We start from the raw sequence: 15743 nt of genomic DNA, 5'->3' as shown, positions 1-15743 counted from the left end.
CGAGAGGCCTGTTTATCATAATATAAATCAGTGGTGCTAAGTGTCAATATTCTAAAATGTTAAGTTCATTGACTTTTGCTGGCTCTCCAGGGTCAATGGTCAAAATATAAAATACACAGACTTTTTTTCTAGAATATCAGGATACATTAAAATCCATTATTAATTGATTGATTGATTGAATGGTTTATTTATTTTAATATTTACTGAAAAAAGCAGCCAAAAGCTGAATTACATTCAGTTTACAAATGGTTTAATTACAGACATTTAAAAAATATACAAATTGAAACAAAATAGGCAAATATCAAAATTGTTCTACAAAATAATTATACATATATGAAATAAATTGAAATAATCAGCATATGAGAAGAAAGCCTCAGAGAAAGAATAAAGTACATGTGAAAACATGTTAGAACGAAAGACGGAATGAAAAAGTGGAAGACAGGGAGACAGGAACAAAGTTAAAAAGGTTGGGTATTTAACAAACATGGAAAAAAAACATCGGTAATAGTAATTATAATGCAACAAATGGAAAACTGAGGAAGAAACAAATTATATTGGGAAACGTGTTTTTAAGCAAGTGCAACTAACGTAATTCAGAACATTTCAACGATGACGAAAAATAACATCTTGAAGTATGAAATTTTTCAGGTAGGTATGATTTGTCATAATGAAATGATTTTTTTTTCATAAAGGGGTATTTGGATTAAAAAAAAAGTGCCTGAGTAGTTTAATTAAAAGAGCATATAGAGAACAGAGTTCTTGATGTTCTTTAAAATAAGTGTTTGTATTTACCTATGTATAAATCAAAATAAACAAAATATGACTATCAAATGTACGTTACAATAGACAAATTCGGGAACATCCAGTGGACATAGTGGAAACATTAAGTTGGGTGTGTAAAATGATTATAGATTATTCAATAGATTAACAAGATATGGGATTGCACTGTCTCTTAATCTGTTTGTCCTGAATCTGGGTAGTGTGTATAGTCTAGAATGCCTTGTTGATCGAATATTCGAGTCTCTGGTTGGCAAGAGATGGCAGAAATGGGATGTTGGCTTCACCAGCTCCTTCGCGAATGAGAGAGACAATGCCTTACGTCGATCAGCAAGCGAAGGCAGTTTGAGAACTAAAAGTGCCTGCTCGTAAGATATATAGCTTTCACCTAATAACCTTTATTTCATTATAGCCACTCTGTAAAGAATGAAGTGCCAATTTAGCACTTACAGTGCTCTATATTGAACTAGAAAATCAGCACTCGTAGTGCAGTCACTGTACAAGCACTGTGAGTGCTAAATAACACTTCATTTTCTACAGTGCAATAATCCGATCATAGGGTGCTGGCTTTATGGCTTTCACACTCCAATAAAAGTGACTTTTTTGATCAGACAAAAATTGACAAGCCAAAAGAGGCAGAACGTTTTCCGCTCTAAATTGAAGCTGTTTGAGTCAATATTAGTATACCAACCTAATTTTTAGGGGGTTCTGTGCGACCCCAAGATAATTCTTGGGTGCTAAGGCAGGACCACCAATGCAACCCTCCCACACACACACACACACCCTCACTCGCATTATGCATTTACTTACAGAAATAAACAGAAAATGCAGTGAAGCAATTATACATAATGTACATACCTAGTTGAAATACACGGCGCTAGAACACGCAATGAAATACATTAAGAAACTGTGACACAGTAAAAATACTCAAAAGTACATATGCCTATATACTGTAGGCGCCTACATGACATTTATCATCATAGGCTGATATGTAATGTCGAAAACAAAACAATATATTCCAAAGGTCCAATATGACACACGCATTCGTTAATAGAAATACATAGCTCTAATGCTTGTAGTTCTAGATTCAATATTGAAGGACAAGCCCACCCTAAACAAAAAGGGTTAATGAAACTGAAAATTGTGTCAAAATCGCGGGATGTAAAATGATAAAATTATGCTTAGGCTCAGAAAATGTTATATGCATGTCCTGGCCTGCATGCAAATGAGGGGACCGACGACGTAATCCCCTATTTCTTTTGTATTTTGCTGCACGAAATATGAAATTATCAATTATTTTCTTAATTGTCATATCTCAGAAAAAGGGGCTTTTTACACGCCAATCTTGAATCATTCCGCCCATTCACACATCGTAGTTTGAATGATGATTCCTGTGAAAAATAAGCCTAATGACAAATATTTCGTACGTTTGAAACCAAACTAGAACATGATTAGAATCACGGACGCTAATCATAGTCATGATTACAATAGCAATTATCATTACATGGTGATTCAAGATTCACATGTGAAAAGGCCTTTAGGCGTTCATGATTCTAATCCATCATGTTCTAATTTGGTTTCACACGTGCTAGATATTCGTCATTAGCCTCATTTTTAACTGGAATCATCATTCAATTTTTTTACCGTGTGAAAGAAAGGGCGGAAAGTTTAAGTCCTCTCTGAACATGTGGAATTACCTTTTTTATGGTTCAGTAAAGTTGGTACTTAATGTCAAAAGTGTAAAGAATGAGTTATTTTATAATTCAAACCACAAAAAGCAGTATTAAGTGAAATACATCACGGACTCTTATTTGCAAGTCAGTGAGTTGTGCGTACAAATGCATCGTCAAAAGTTAGAGAAATTCATTACTTTTTAAAATTTTACATCCAATTTTAATGAAATCTTCAGTGGAGTGCTTGTTTAAAATTGGTCTATTTGTTCAAATCAATAATATTCTCTCGTGGACTTGACCATAACAAGTTAACCTGTTTGTATTTTCTAAAGGTCAGGGAAAGGCTACATTCTATGTCCTCGTCATGGCGTCTAAGTTCCCAACAAATGAGGAAGGGAATGCCAAGCTTCGTACAAGAAAAGGTCATGACATGACATGGTCATGTGACAAGCATGGTGAGCCAATCACATTTTACTGTAAACAACACAACATTCCTATATGTCATAAATGTGCGACCAAAGATCACCAGAAACCATGTCAGCTAGGCGACATCGAGGATGTCATCTTTGAAAGGCGGAAAAATTTGAAAGAGAGGGAGCCCTTGATAGAGGAAACAAAACTTCTACATCAGAAGGTCGAATCTAAAATAAATGCCGTTTCTTCTTCTTCAAGTAAGCATCTTCAGACAATCAACAAAAAACTACAAAAGACATTCAAAGACAAGTTAAAGGATGTGAAAGAAAGAGAAGTAAACATGATTAAGGTGATTAACGAGGAGGCAGATGAGGAAATAAGGAAAATAAATGAGAAGAGAGAAAAACGCATCAAGGATTGCAACATCAATAGCGAAAAGAAACTAATTACCATCAAAAACCTAGAAACAAAACTTTTTTCAGATACAAAGACAATCAGTGACGTCGTTAATAAGAAGATTAACGAGCTTACTAATAAGAATAGGCATGCGCTTAACATTATGAAGAATATTGAATCAACCATCACACGTATAAACCAACATGATGAAACATTGGTGAATGAAGCTCCTCAAGTACTTGCATCTATCGATGAAACTTTACGTTTGAACGTTCATCAAGATGTTAGCGTCTGTCTTGACCGAATTCAGAGTGAAACTGAGAGAGTGAAATCTGTAGAGGAGGAAGTAGATGGAGAATACTTTGGTAGAATTGATGGGTATATCGGTAGATGGGAACTTGTCAAGTCAATCCACATTCCATCGGTTGTTAAACCGTGGGTACGTGGTTTGATCAGTGACGATGAGATATGTGTGGCAGACGAAAAGAACAACGACATGTATGTGACAAACATCAACACTCAACACACACAGAAAGTCATTGATGGAGTTAGTAACATGTACTTTACGTCATGTGCCCCCATAAACAGTAATGTAATAGTATGTGGAAAGTGGAGATGTGATTGGAAGGGTGACAGGTTGGATGGATGTATCACCCTCTATGACAGACAATGGAAGATGATTAGAGACATCAGCATACCAAGGAATGGAGGCGGTAATAGTGTGTATGTTGATGTCGACAGGGATGGGATGATCCTCGCTGCTCAGATCTGCCAGTCTAACATCTACGTCATAAACCCTGATGATGGTAAGATTGTCAACACTATTACCATGCAGGGTAAGAAGGTGCGTGGTGGGATACAAGGCTTGTCATCAGGTGATATCGTTGTGAAAACAGGGCGTAATGAATTCACTGTCATCTCACGATCAGGAGAACAGAAGGCTGTCATACACAGTGATGAGTGGAGGGAATCAGAATGTCGCGTTGACAAACTGACAGACACAATCTACATCACTTACCGAGTCGCGGGTAAAACCTACGCAGTTGATCAGGTGTCACGTGATGGTATCATCCAGGCAAAGACGATCGTGGAATACGTGAGATCAGATCGCGTTATCTACCTCAGCCCTTGTCTTGTTACTCCTTCTGGTAACCTGGTAGGATTTGATGGAGACAAGCTTCTTCTTTACAAGAAGACATTTATCTTGTAAATCATTAAATCTCAATAACGAGTGATGATTGTTGTGTTTCAAAGGAAATCATAGACCTGTCAAATTAGGCACTTTGAATGGTGTTTATTTTTCAATTGATCTCCAAAAGAGTAATATAGCTAGTGCTTTTTTATATCAGTATAAATCAGCTGTCACTCTCCAAATGATATTTCAGTTCAATGAATGCCCAAGATCTTAAATGTCATAGTTTTCCCGTAAACTGAATATATCTGTTAACCCGTTGTCTACTAGGCTATATACAGAATTCACTAGCTGAGGTGTTTAGAATTTGAATGTTTTAAACTGTTTGAAACATAAATGCTTTCTTGTTAAAGGGGTAGCCCTCCATGAAGAAAGGATTGGTGCAAAATTAACAGAAACAAATTATTAAAAAAATATTGGTGGGTGAAGGTTTGAGGAAAATGAATTGGATTTGTGACGTCATAAATGTGCAGATGCCTCGTAAGTTATGTGACGTAAAACTCATAAATTTCATTTTTTATAATTGTTCGTGATGACTCTTTTATTTTATTTTTTTAGGAACGTGCGTGAAATGATTTGTTTGCTAATATACTGAATGTACAATAGAAAAAAAAACATCAATTTTCTTGAGAAAATGACATTTCTATTGTTTGAAATTCAACTTTTTTATTCTTTGATGGATTTTTATAATTGAAGTTTTAATAACTTTTCAATTCTTTCGACAAACCTTGTTGTATTATTTTCTGCTATTTTTACAATAAACTTTTAATCAGGGCGAGCTTCCCCTTTAAATCTCATTTAGTGATATTCTCTCTTCAAGGTTAAATCGGTTATTAATTTTGTGAGGTTATATTCCCCATCCGTTCATCGGGTTGAATTCATTTTTATTCTGTCAAAGTAAAGAAAAAAATTAATTATATAGGAAAGAAGAAAAGTTATGTCAAATTCAACATTCATTGGGTCGTTGTATGTTCCGAAAGCGATTTAAAAAAATCCCAAATCATAAAGCTTTGGCCAAGATTTAATGCATTAATTGTTCGTGAGATGCAAATCTTCTGATGATCTGCTATTCCAGTCACCCAACTTTCGAAAAAGCCTCTCAGCTCTCCAATGCGATTTGACTTACATTTTCAAAGGAACTGGCAATGCCGAATCTAAGGACTGCCAGGTAAAACAAAAGTAATGCCCGGCATTTTAGAGCAAACCCTGCATTATCTCGATTTTGTGGCGAAGTCCTTTTTTTTGGCTTGTCAAATTTCTCGGTCAAGCCTCATCCTTGGAAAAAGGTAGATCCGCCCCTGATTTGGTGCGTTGTAGAGAGCGGCTCTGTAGCAAATGCGAAAACTCTCTATTAGCGGAAGTGAAGAGAACGTGGTAGGTGCATTAACAGGTAATGCATTTAATGTATAACCTTGTACAATTCTAAACTAAGGTTTTTAGACGAAGGCAAATGTGAGCTTTTCAGAATTGTAATCATTCTTCTTACAATAATAATATGAGTTGAAATCTTGCTGAAATTGATTAATATTTTGATCATGATTGATAAATTAGAACATGTCAAGGCGTAATAAAAAAAAATCTATTCTTGACTACTCAACTTTATGAAATTGATTTTGTTTTGGCACTAAAAGAATGTATATGTACTTCAACTTTAAATTGATTTAAAGGGATGCTCCGGGATGAATATATATTTATATAAATAAAAAGAATAAAATTTACAGAGCAAAATGGTGAAAATTTCATCAAAATCGGATAACAAATAACGAAGTTATTTAATTTTAAAGATTTGCATTATTCCGGTGAAACCGTGGAAACGGTTCTACGTATGTCTTCACGAATATTCATTAAGTGGGCTGATGATGTCACATCGCCATTTTCTTTTTTCTTATGTTATTACATGAAATAGTAATTGTTTCATGTTTTCATAAATGTGCAATTGACGGGTCTCCATTAATATGAAATAAGTTGCAGCAAGAAATAACTAATTCACTTGATCTGATGTCAATCCAATTGTTTTAGATTTTGGTAGAAAAATTCGAATAAACCTAATTCTATGTCATAAAATACAAAAGAAGAAGTGGGGATATGACATCACCTGCCCACTTAATGATTATGCATGAAGACATGCCGAGAAATGTTTCACGGGAATATGCAAATCTTTAAAATTCAATAACTTCGTTTTGTTATCCGATTTGATCAAATTTTCAGTATTTTGCTTGGAGAATTTTACTCTATTTATTGAGATATAAATATGTTCAGCCCGGAGCATCCCTTTAATCATGTATACGCCTTACGGTGTACAAAGCGTATCATAACTCATGTATAACATATATTACTAGCAATATAAGAATCTCTTTAAAATGCTTCAGGGCGTTGTTTACGAAACTGATGTTGTAGGTGTTTTTTGTATAGGAATATAATTATTAATGATAATAATCATCAAGTCAAAGAACTCTATAAGATTTATTGTTACAATGTTCAGCATTGTACAGCTTCATATCTTGTTCTTTGAACTACTTGGTCTCTCATTATTTTCTATAGTTGGGGGAAAAAATCAGATTTACTTCCTGACTTGTAATTTAAGTTACTCAGCTTATCCTATTTTCCTTTGATTATCCCTATATTGTACAAAGCGTATCATAATAATTATTATCAATAATTTGTGATGTTGCCTATTATATATCCACGTGATGTATAAAATTGTATAGTGCCTGAGGTATTTTGTTGTGTTATGGTCGTAAGGAATATATTGTAGATAATAATAATCAAGTTTGCAGAGAATCATGACTATTTGATGTATTGTTACAATCATCTGCATTTTGCAGATTCATTTCAGCTGAGGTTTAAGTCTATTATTCTTTGAGCTATCCGATCGCATATTATTTTCTATAGTACTATGTAAAGGATTCAAAACCTCTACTGAAAGGAAACACCCAGCTGTGTTTCTTCACTTGTTTTTTTTTCAATATTTTGTTTGATCTTGTACACATTTGTATGGCTGTAGATATTCAAAGCTTCCTTCATGGAAATAGATAACACTGATGAATTTCTGGTATAATGTTCATGTGGTGGATTGGGATGAATGTAATGACATATTAATTACGTTTTCGTTTTAGAGATTGATATTGCAAAATGAGTAAATAATTTACTTTGATTTTTTTTGCAATATTTGCCTTCGTTAGGTCTTTTATTCATGCATTTTCATTATAATCTTTGCAAAATATGTAACCACTTGCTCTTGAATATACAGGGTGTTTCTAAAAAACCGAATAACTGAATATGCATATACAGTACAATATATATATATATTTATATGAAAATATATGTAAATGGGACGCATGGACAGGAAATGCGTTCAATGAAAATCCTAAACATTTCTTAACTCACGTTTAAACGAAGGCTAATATCGTAGTGTTCATAATTGTAATCTTCCTTCATACAAGAATGCTAAAAGAGATGATTTTTTAGCGTGTTTTTTATACTTTTTTTCTTGATAACTTGATTCATATTTTGATTTTGATTGATGACAAGGCCGAATCCAGAAACAAAATCAATTATACACAACTTTTTGAAGTTTATTTTCATTTTGCAAGGAATTTATGGTAGCATGTACGCTCAACAACATCTCATTATTACTGATTCACATTGCAGCACTGTAATTTGTAGTTTTCTCTTTCTTTATTTTAAAATAGATTCACAGATCAATCATTTAGTCCTGCAGTGTATGTAGCTTATCATAGTTAGTAATACTTATCGATGGCAAGCATAATTATATCGACGTTAAATGTCTCATTACATTGTGTATAAAACTGTATCTCCAGAGTTATCTTGTGTTATATTCACAGGAAATGTAATATTGATGATAACATTCAAGTTAAAAAAATTCTACTGGATTTACTGTTACAGTCATTAGCATTTTACAGATTCATTTTAACTGAGGTTAATGTATATTGGTTGTTAACTATTCGATTGCTAATTGTTTTCATTGGTATATGTTATGAAATTTCTTTACTGGAAAAAAATCAGCTTTATTTGCTTACTGGTATTTATTTCAATATTTTTTTTGCTAACTTCTTCTTCACATCTTCATACTCGAAGCTAATCGAATTTTCATTCTATTTATTACATTAGTTTAACATTGTACAAAGCGTATCTTAGTTATTATTATCAATAATTGTTTTATGTTGGCAAGCATAATTACATCCATGTATTCATTTAAATGTTTCATTTCATCAAACTGTTGCCTAGGGTATCTTGTGTTATGGTCACAAGAAATCTATTTTATACAATATCAAGTTATCAAAGACTTCTATTGGATTTATTGTTATAATCATCAGCATTACCCAGATTTGTGTGTATTTTTCTTTGAGCTATTCGGTTACTCATTATTTTCTGTAGTACACATGATTTAAACTTCTTCACTGAAAAGAAATGAACAGCTTTGTTTCCATGCTTGTGTTTTCAAGATTTTTGTTCGTTCTTCTTGACATGTGTATGCCTACAGCTATTCAACATTTGCTTCATAAATATACCTGAATGTAGAGATAATCTGATCAAAGTCTTCTATAATGCTTGTATAATGCTCATGTTGATTAGTATGAATGTAATGATCAACTTTACATGTTCGTTTTAGATATTGATATTACAAAATAAGAAGATAATGTACTTCAGGTTTTTTTATATCTGTCTTCATTATGTCTCTAGTATATATTTTTTTTAATATACTCTGTGCAAAATATATAACCAGTTGCTCTTGAGTATATACTGCGTGAAAAATGACACCTCACAAATCCCCATTTCAAGGTAAATATATTTCATAAACACATTATTATTTCATATGGCCTGAAATAGTATCTTCTCCCAAATGATTTCATACCCTATTTACGTGGTATGTCTTCACAATGGGTAATCAGGAGGTATAGCCGACAATACTGTGATATAAAGTTAGATTTGTGCTAGAATAAGGTTTGGCTTCAAAGCATGAACCCAGACGCCAAAATGATGTCATTGTCCTACATGGGTTATATAGTAAACACATTTGCAAATCCATTCTCAATTAAATTTACTTGAGAATTGATACTAAAAAGTTTTTATTGAACAATTTTAATTTTGATCATTGTAAAATGTCTTGCAATATATATTTTTTCAATGTAACCCTATTGGCTTTGTAGGATTATGACATCTGGATTCATTAATTGTAGTCATGCCTTACTTTGGCGCAATTTAAAAGTTACATACCGACTGATTGCCCAAAGCGTGAAGATGTAGCACATGAGTATTGTTTCAAATTATTCGGGAGAAGATATACGATTTCCGGACCCGTGTAAGGATTATACGTTCATGACGTATCTAAATTTGGATTTGAGAGGCGTCAGTTTTTTGTTACTTACACGTTATTAAGAAAATGCTTGTTCGTCTATAAATTTTAAAAAGTAAAACGGAATTTAAATCTATTTGTGAGTAGAAAGCAGTCGTGTAAAAATAAGAAGGATAGAATTGTATATCTGGGGAATAATCTCATACAGAGTTGCGATTGATCCGATCATTCACAACTATGGAAAGCCAGCAAACCGAACAGCAAATATTCGTATGTCTGTCCAAAGTGTTTTTAAAATGAATATGGCGTATATTTATGAATCCATCATTATCTTAATAAATCAGTGCACTCGTTTTTGTATCCAACGGGAGATTTTGTAATATCCCTGTATGAACAATTATGACACTGATGGCTTTCCATAGTTGATACTGATCGGATCAATCACAACTCTTTATAAGATGGATTACCTGTAACGAAAGTTAACGATAAACGCGAAAGATTTCTTAATCAACAACTGTTCCATTTGTATTGGTTTCATTTGTAATTTGTCTAATTCAAGTTTGTCCAATTACCAACTCGTCTACTATCATTTGGCCTATCATCAATTCATCTACTTTCCTCATGGTGTAATTGTCATTCCGCCCACTCACCATTTCGTCTAATAATCAGTTAGTTTTCAATACACATTCAGTCGATATGTCGTTTGGGCTAATTGGACTAGTTAGTTTGGCGAAATGAATGAAAATAAAATGGATATTGTACCAACAGTTTATGATACGAATTAATAATGAGACGAAGTAATGAGCGGGCAAAATGGTTAGTGGACCAAATTGTTGTTAAACAAATCTTGACGGATGGAATGGTATTAGACCTATTGATTGTAAACGATGTAATGAGTGGACGTGTTGGCAATAGACAAATGAGCAATTTACCTTTGTATGCACATTGTTGCTCTAAATACCGTTCATTAACCAAATAAAGTAATGAGGGAAGCGAGTGAGAGTGCCGGAAATAACAACGTGTGCAACAATGTGTCTTACAGTGTGTACCGCAGTGTGTTTACAGTGTGTTTCATAGTGTGTCAGTGTGTCACAGTGAGTTTACACTGTGTTCACAGTTACCTTGTGTCTCACAGTGACAGTGTGTTCACAGTGTGTCTCATAGTGTGTCAGTGTGTCACAGTGAGTTAACAGTTTACACTGTGTTCACAGCTACCTTGTGTCTTACAGTGACAGTGTGTACCAGTGTGTTTACAGTGTGTCTCATAGTGTGTCAGTGTGTGTCACAGTGAGTTTAAATTGTGTTCACAGTTACCTTGTGTCTCACATTGACAGTGTGTACCACAGTGTGTATACAGTGTGTTTTCAGTGTGTCTCATAGTGTGTCAGTGTGTCACAGTGAGTTTAAATTGTGTTCACAGCTACCTTGTGTCTCACAGTGACAGTGTGTACCACAGTGTGTCTCGAAATGTGTCTGTGTGTCACAGTGAGTTTACACTGTGTTCACAGCTACCTTGTGTCTCACAGTGACAGTATGATTACAGTGTGTTCACAGTGTGGAGCAGGATGTTCTATTGGTGTGTCTCACAGTGCATTAGAATTCTACTTCACAGTGTGTTGGAAGTGTGTATGACAGTGTGTTTACAATATGTTCTAGCGTGTGTTGCAGTGTATTAACAGAGCAAAATCATAATCATCTTCATCACACTGTTAAATTTGAGCATTAGAACAGTGAGAATCAAATCACATCTTTGCATATTTTACAATGTGTGATACTCCTCTTCTCATCAGGTTGTTTAGACCATGGAGCTACTGGTAGTCCTTTGGTTAGACAAGGGTGATATAGAAAGAGTGAGAGCAAAGTGTTCGCCTGGGGTGAGGGAGAAGCTTCATATTAGGTTTAAATAGTTTGTGCGAGAGCTTTTTATTGCTTTTAGGTTAATTTTAATGGAAAGGAGGGAAATAATTGTGATAGACAAAGAGAAAACAAAAATTATACCACAAAATTATAAATCATATCACTTCCTATTTATCAGTCATACGCTCATTCTATTTTATTCTCCCACTCTCTCCATTTCTCTACTCAAATTCCTTTCCTCTCTTCTTTTCTATTTTTTTATATCTCACTCATTTCAAGTTTTACTCTACACCACTGGCGCAAAATAATGATTTCTACCTCTTTCTTTTTATCATTCATGCTCTCATCATAACTCCCTCTTCTATCCATCTATCTCCCTCTCTCACTTTCTCTGACGCCCATTCTATCCACTTTTCTCATCACTCACATCCTCCCTCTCTCAGATACACACACCCACCCACACAATCTGCATTCCCACACATTCATATCTCAGTGCAGTCATACGGCTCTTATTTCAATCCTTTTTTACTAGCATTCTCTTTCTTTCTCTTTCTCTCTCTCTATCTCTCTCTCTCATGCACTTCTTCTTTCTCCGCACTGCAAAAACTCTAGTGTTGAGTTAACACCAGTCCAGAATCTATATATGTCCACACCAGGGAAGTGTTAAACAATACCAGTTTCGTTTTGGTGTTTATAGGTGTTTATACAACACCAATTAGTATTAAAACAGCATCGGTGGACATATATAGATTCCGGGCTGGTGTTAAATCAACACCTGAATTTTTGCAGTGGACACTTTTTATATCATATTAAGAAATACGCATTAAACTTTATGTTCTACACTAAAAAAAAGTACAAGAGTATCTATACGGAAACAGGAAGTCCGAAGTGTCACGATAAATATATTAAAACCGTAATGATCTTGTGATACAAATAAAATTACGTATTGTCAAGAGAATATTTTGAATACAAATACTTTCCTCATCTATTATCATATAACCAAGATCAGTGCATCGCACCGTTTGTGAGGCTGTGCACGGGAGATACACCCATTTGGCTTGTAGGAAACACAACCAGTAAAATCGTTTTTCTTGAGAGAAAGGGCTCAAAGTAAGTTGAATTTTCTAATTTTTTGGTAATGATGATAATAATAGTAATAATAATTATCATTATTGTAATAATAATTCCTTATTAGATGTCTCCTAATTTGAGTATCGTAAACCGAGTATCGCAATGAGGTAAATAAAGGAAGGGGTAATGTTTTTTTAATTTCACATAAAATCCGCCTCGTTCGAATGTTATTGGTCTATAACAGGCCAACATCTAAACTCGTCTTCAGCGAGGGCTATTTTTGTTTAGAGAAAATAACTAGACAAAATAACTTGAATCATTTTAGTAAAGAGAATAAACTACAACTTTATCATACAAATAAGGGCCGCGGAACTGTTTTGATAGTGGGTGCAGAGAGAGAGGGGGAGAGGGGGTGGGGGTGTTCTGACTATGAAAAAGTCATAATAAGATGTTTTTGCACGTTTCTTGATAACAGTGTGTGTGTGGGGGGGGGGCTGGGTTGGGATGTAACCCCAAATACCAAGGTTCCACGGCTCACTGATCATGAACACAACTATTCGTTTCCTTATCTTCAATATTGTCCGAATGTGTATTTTTTATTTACTTTTTAGTGAGTCATTCCTAAGTATTAAACTTAAAGGAATGGTCCGAGCTAAAAATATTTATATCTTGATTTTTATTGAGACTAGAATTCACTGAGCAAAATCCCGAAAACTTCATCAAAATCGGATAACAAGTGATAAAGTTATCGAAGCTTAAAATTTAGCAATATTTTGTGAAAACAATGGTCATGAATATTCACTAGGTGGGCTGATGATTTCACATCTCCACTTTCCGTTTTCTTATGTTATTACATAAAATCATAATTTTATCATTTCATACTTTCATACTGTGGATAATATATCGCACTTATAAAGTTGCAGCAATAAATCAGTTGTCAATCCAATTTTCTAGGTCTTGGGGGAAAAATTGAATAAACCTAATTTCATATAATAAAATACAAAAGAACAAGTGGAGATGTGACATCATCAGCCCACCTAATGAATATTCATGACGACTGTTTTCACAAAACATTGATAAACTTTAAAATTCAATAACTTTGTCCGATTCAATTACGTTATCCGATTTTGATGAAATTTTCGGAATTTTGCTCAGTGAATTCTACTTTATTCATTAAGCTTTGAATACTTTCAGCTCGGACCATCCCTTTTAACATTTAAGACGTATATTCAATACCATTATCACGTGATAAAATGGCCGAAATAGGAAGAAAAAAGTAATTCTCAGGGCCTAAATCCCAACATCAAAGAGAGAAACAGATTATTTTTAACTTATTCACAGAAAAAAATGTGGGATTTGGTGTTCAGACAATGTTAATAATAATAATAATAATAATAGCGGCATATTTACCCAGGGTAGCCACTTCAGTTCCGAAAACTGTTCTCCCAGCGGGCCCTGCTATATGTTGGTGCATTAGATCTAGAAAAAAAACACACACACACACATGCATTCAGGTTACATGATTTTCATCTAAGATAAGAATACAATAATCTAGATTTTTATGATTACATAGTTATTTCCCAACTAATCAGTCAGTCGGCAAGCCCCTGTGTTAATGAGCAAATGGGCAAGATTTATCCAAGTCCTCTCGTGGATGAATTCATGTCCCTGCAAAATCTCGTGAATTGTGAGACTTTTTTCTCAGAGAATTTAACCACTTTCCCCTGGAGTAAAATTGATAATTTTGTACCATTGGGAAGAGTAAATGTTACTCTTTTATATTGGTTATTTCTTTTGAATAAAATATTTTGATAAATAAGTGAATTTTTTACCAGAAAAGATGCATCAAACAGAATTTTCTTCCTCTGTTTTCCCTTGCAAATTGTGCAACATTTTGTGTTTTAGGTACCAACATTATTTATATCATCAGAAAGCTCAAACTCTATACTTTCTTACAATGTCACTTTTGATATGTGGCATCTTTTAGATGGGTCAGCAGCCAGCTTTTTCCATCAAGATGCAAGACGAGATTTCTAAAATTTCTGAGTAACATAAAATCCAGAGTTCTGATTGGCTGAATAATGTTTTCACAACAACAGGCGCGGGTTATTTGAAGAGATTACCACATGGTGAGTGTGACCTTGCAGAGGCCCAGTATGGGAACATTGGAATTTGCGTGAGTGTGTGGTCTCTGTGACCAATCAGAGTGCAGTATTCTTGTTTTTGAGCTGCTAAATGTACTCGGCCTCTTAAAAGCTGGCTGCTGACCCATCTAAGATACATCTTCTTATACAAATTATATCATATTAAAGCGTAGATCTTCAGCTTTATTAAATATGATCTAAAAATCATTTGTGCTCCAACAGAAATCAAGTGTGAAAACAACAACATTTGTTGCATAAAAAAATCATTTTGTTTCATGTTTTATATCAAAAATTTCCCTATATTACAACATTTAAAAAAAATTCCAAACACATGACCTGAAAGAATGATTCTTCTTCTTTACAAAGATACCAAAAACATGAAATTTGGTTAATATTTAGAGCAGCAATGGCAGAATAAAAAGAGGTGTTTTGGTTCGCACCAAGCTCATTAATAATGCAAAAACCCTATAGTCATGAATATCACTTGGATAAAAGAAGCTACTTTTTCAGGGCTTGCCGACTGACTGTAATGATTTACGGAACCATAAAAAAGGTAAAAATGAAACTTTGGCATTATGGGACAATTTAGACTTCCATAAACATCGTAAAAAAGAGTATATCGCAATATTCGAGGTTACTAAAAAGGGGATTTGTATGCATGTCAAGGTGCCTGGGAACGATTTTTTTCAAGATTTTTCAAGTGCAGGAAAATATCTGATTGGGGGGGGGGGTCAACCGCAAAAAATTGCAATGATATTTTTTCACCCCAACGCCTTACCCTCAAGTCCCTATACAGCAAAAAAAAATCCCAGAGGTGGAATCACGTCTGGCTTGCATAAATCCAAAATGGCTACCATTATGAGAATTTTCGTGATTATTTGTAGTACAAAGACTGATATGAC

The 15743-nt window shown here is 34.2% G+C and overlaps 1 protein-coding gene across 1 annotated transcript; it reads left to right on the top strand.

The window, feature by feature from the left end:
• The first annotated feature begins 2814 nt into the window (after nt 1-2814).
• Nucleotides 2815-4912, top strand: LOC121430312. Its single transcript, XM_041627592.1, has one exon. It carries the CDS (start codon nt 2815-2817, stop codon nt 4468-4470), a length of 1656 nt encoding a protein of 551 aa, XP_041483526.1. The 3' UTR covers nt 4471-4912.
• Nucleotides 4913-15743: the final 10831 nt, after the last annotated feature.

The sequence above is a fragment of the Lytechinus variegatus genome, chromosome 16 (genome assembly GCF_018143015.1).
Source record: "Lytechinus variegatus isolate NC3 chromosome 16, Lvar_3.0, whole genome shotgun sequence".
NCBI classification, from domain to species: Eukaryota; Metazoa; Echinodermata; class Echinoidea; order Temnopleuroida; family Toxopneustidae; genus Lytechinus; species Lytechinus variegatus.
This window is presented reverse-complemented; position numbering and strand designations above follow the sequence as displayed.

Bases quoted from the DNA above. Each gene is read 5' to 3' on its own strand.
- LOC121430312 (XM_041627592.1), top strand. From the start codon at position 2,815: ATGGCGTCTAAGTTCCCAACAAATGAGGAAGGGAATGCCAAGCTTCGT.